At 67.2% G+C, this 2238-nt stretch overlaps 1 protein-coding gene across 1 annotated transcript in view; it reads right to left on the minus strand.

The window, feature by feature from the left end:
- Nucleotides 1–889: 889 nt before the first annotated feature.
- LOC104291825 (scavenger receptor cysteine-rich domain-containing group B protein-like) overlaps nt 890–2238 on the minus strand; it is a 9852-nt gene continuing 8503 nt past the window's right edge. The window contains exons 5-7 of the mRNA XM_009891118.1: nt 1913–1942; nt 985–1517; nt 890–898 (exon numbers count right to left, since the gene is read on the minus strand). Of these exons, the coding sequence (XP_009889420.1) occupies nt 890–898; nt 985–1517; nt 1913–1942 (572 nt within the window). The remainder of the gene's footprint in view (nt 899–984; nt 1518–1912; nt 1943–2238) is intronic.

Genomic DNA, 2238 nt, shown 5'->3' on the forward strand with positions numbered 1-2238 from the left:
CCCATGTCCGCTGTAGCCCATGGCCCCCAGTGCCCCACACCTTGCCCCCCTGGCCGCTATTACCCCACTCCCTGCCCCCCTGCACACTCAGTCCCCATTGCCCCCGCCCTCCTGCAGGCCCTGGCCCCACTGCACCCACATCCTCTGCACCTGTAGGTCCCATTGCCCCACACCCTGCTCTTCTGGGATCTTCTGGGCTCTCCTGGCCCCCAGAGTCCCACGTGCTGACCTTCTGCCCCCCCGGCTCCATTGCCCCACTCTCTGCCCCTCTGCACCCCTAAGTCCCACTGCCCCCCACACAGCCCCTCTGCCCCCGAAAACCCCATTGCCCCCCTCCTGCCCCACCTGCCCTGGACCCCCCCCCAGCCTCCCAGCAGGACACAGCCTGGCCCCTGCCCCACACACCATGGGGCAGAGGTGTGGGTATGTCCCCTCCCCTGGCAGGCAGGGTGCTGGAGCAGGACAGGTGGCTGCAGGATTAGCGCTAACGAGCTGTTTCATAACGGGGTCAAGAGGCCACGGGGGGAGCGTGGGCAGGGGGCCAGGCTTGGCTCAGCCCCACACCTGGGACAGCAGGGCCCCTGCGCTCAGCCCACTGCGGCCCCACAGCAGGGCTATGGCTGTGCACAGGCACCCCATGGTGCCCCGTGGGGCTGGGCACAGGCATGGTGCAAGCAGATGCTCAGTTCTCTACATTTAATGACTGGGCAGGGGAATGAGGGGCTGAGGCAGGACTCCCCGCTGCCACCCATGGCCCCCTGTGAGGTGTTGTGCGTGGGGTCCCCCATGGGGCCAGGGGCTGCCCAGAGAAGGATGCAAGAAGGTTGCTCCGCAGGGGGACACGGTGGCTGCTGAGATCGGGGGCCGTCCCGGGGCAGAGCTGCAGCGCTCAGGCATCCTGCAAGGACAAAAGGATGAGCATGGCTTGATCCTGTCCTGCCAGGCCACCCTGGCTGTCCCATGGTGGCAGTGGGGGTCCCAGACCTGGCAGACCACACCGACATCCTCCTGGTGGGTGCAGTCATGGCGTCCCCAGGCACGGTGGGCACAATCCTGCAGGGTCTCCTCCTGACCCCGGCAGCGGACGTCGTCCAGCCAGATGCGCCCAGCACCGGGGCCAAAGCGGGGCCGGTCCCGGAGGAGGTCACCAACTGTCCCTGCCGCCCCGCAGCCCAACTCCCGGCAAACCACTGCTGCATTGGTCCCGCTCCAGCCGTCATCGCAGACTGTGCCCCACTGCCCAGCACGGTTCACCTCCAACCGCCCGGCGCAGTGCCCAGGGCCACCCACCAACCGCAGCTGGAAGGGCTCTGTGGGGAAACTGGGGTGGCTGGCTGCCGCGGGGCGGCAGGGTGCGGGGATGAGGCGCGGGCGACCGCAGCCCAGCTGGTGGCACAGCACCCGGGAGGCTGCCAGGTCCCAGCCCTCGGCGCAGACGGAGCCCCAGGTGCCAGCGAAGAGGAGCTCCAGGTGCCCAGCACAGCGCGAACGGCCGCCCCACAGCCGGGCTGGCACCGCTACAAGGGGGAAGGTGTACGGCACCAGTATGACTGGTACAGCCCCATTCTGCCTAGCACAGCCTTGGTCTGCCCAACACAGTCCCAGTCTACATAAACCATCCCCAGTCTGCCCAGCACAGCCCCGGTCTGCCCCAAACAGCCCCACTCTATGTAAACCATCCCCAGTCTGCCCAGTACAGCCCCAGTCTGCCCAGCACAACCCTGGTCTGCCCAGCACAGCGCCAGTCCACCCAGTACAAGCCCTCCTACATGTCATCCATGCCCCTGTGCCTGCCATATCCCATTGCCACGGCCCCTGAGTGTCACCAGGAGGACACCCGGGGGACACCAGGACACACCAAAGGGACACTGGGGGGACATCTGGGGGGACACCCAGATGACCCCCAACATACCGGATCCGGCCACAACGCCACAGCACAGAACTGTGGGGAGAGAGGAAACAGCTGGGAGTCAGGACCCAGCCCTCGCCCCACAGACACCCCCCTGCCCCACTGACCCCCAACACACACCCCACGGACACCCCACACCCCACTGACCCCCCCCAACACACAACTCGTGGACATCCCATACCCTGCACACCCCAGTAAAACCCCCAACACACACCCTAAGTGCAGCCCCAGCTCTGCCCCCCAGATCTGTGCCCCCCAAATGCACACCCAGATCTCGCGCCCCTCCCAAGCCCCTGCCTCACTCCCTCCCCCCCCGCCCCCCCTTACCC

The sequence above is a fragment of the Charadrius vociferus genome, unplaced genomic scaffold, assembly GCF_000708025.1.
Source record: "Charadrius vociferus isolate BGI_N301 unplaced genomic scaffold, ASM70802v2 scaffold229, whole genome shotgun sequence".
Classification (NCBI taxonomy): Eukaryota; Metazoa; Chordata; class Aves; order Charadriiformes; family Charadriidae; genus Charadrius; species Charadrius vociferus.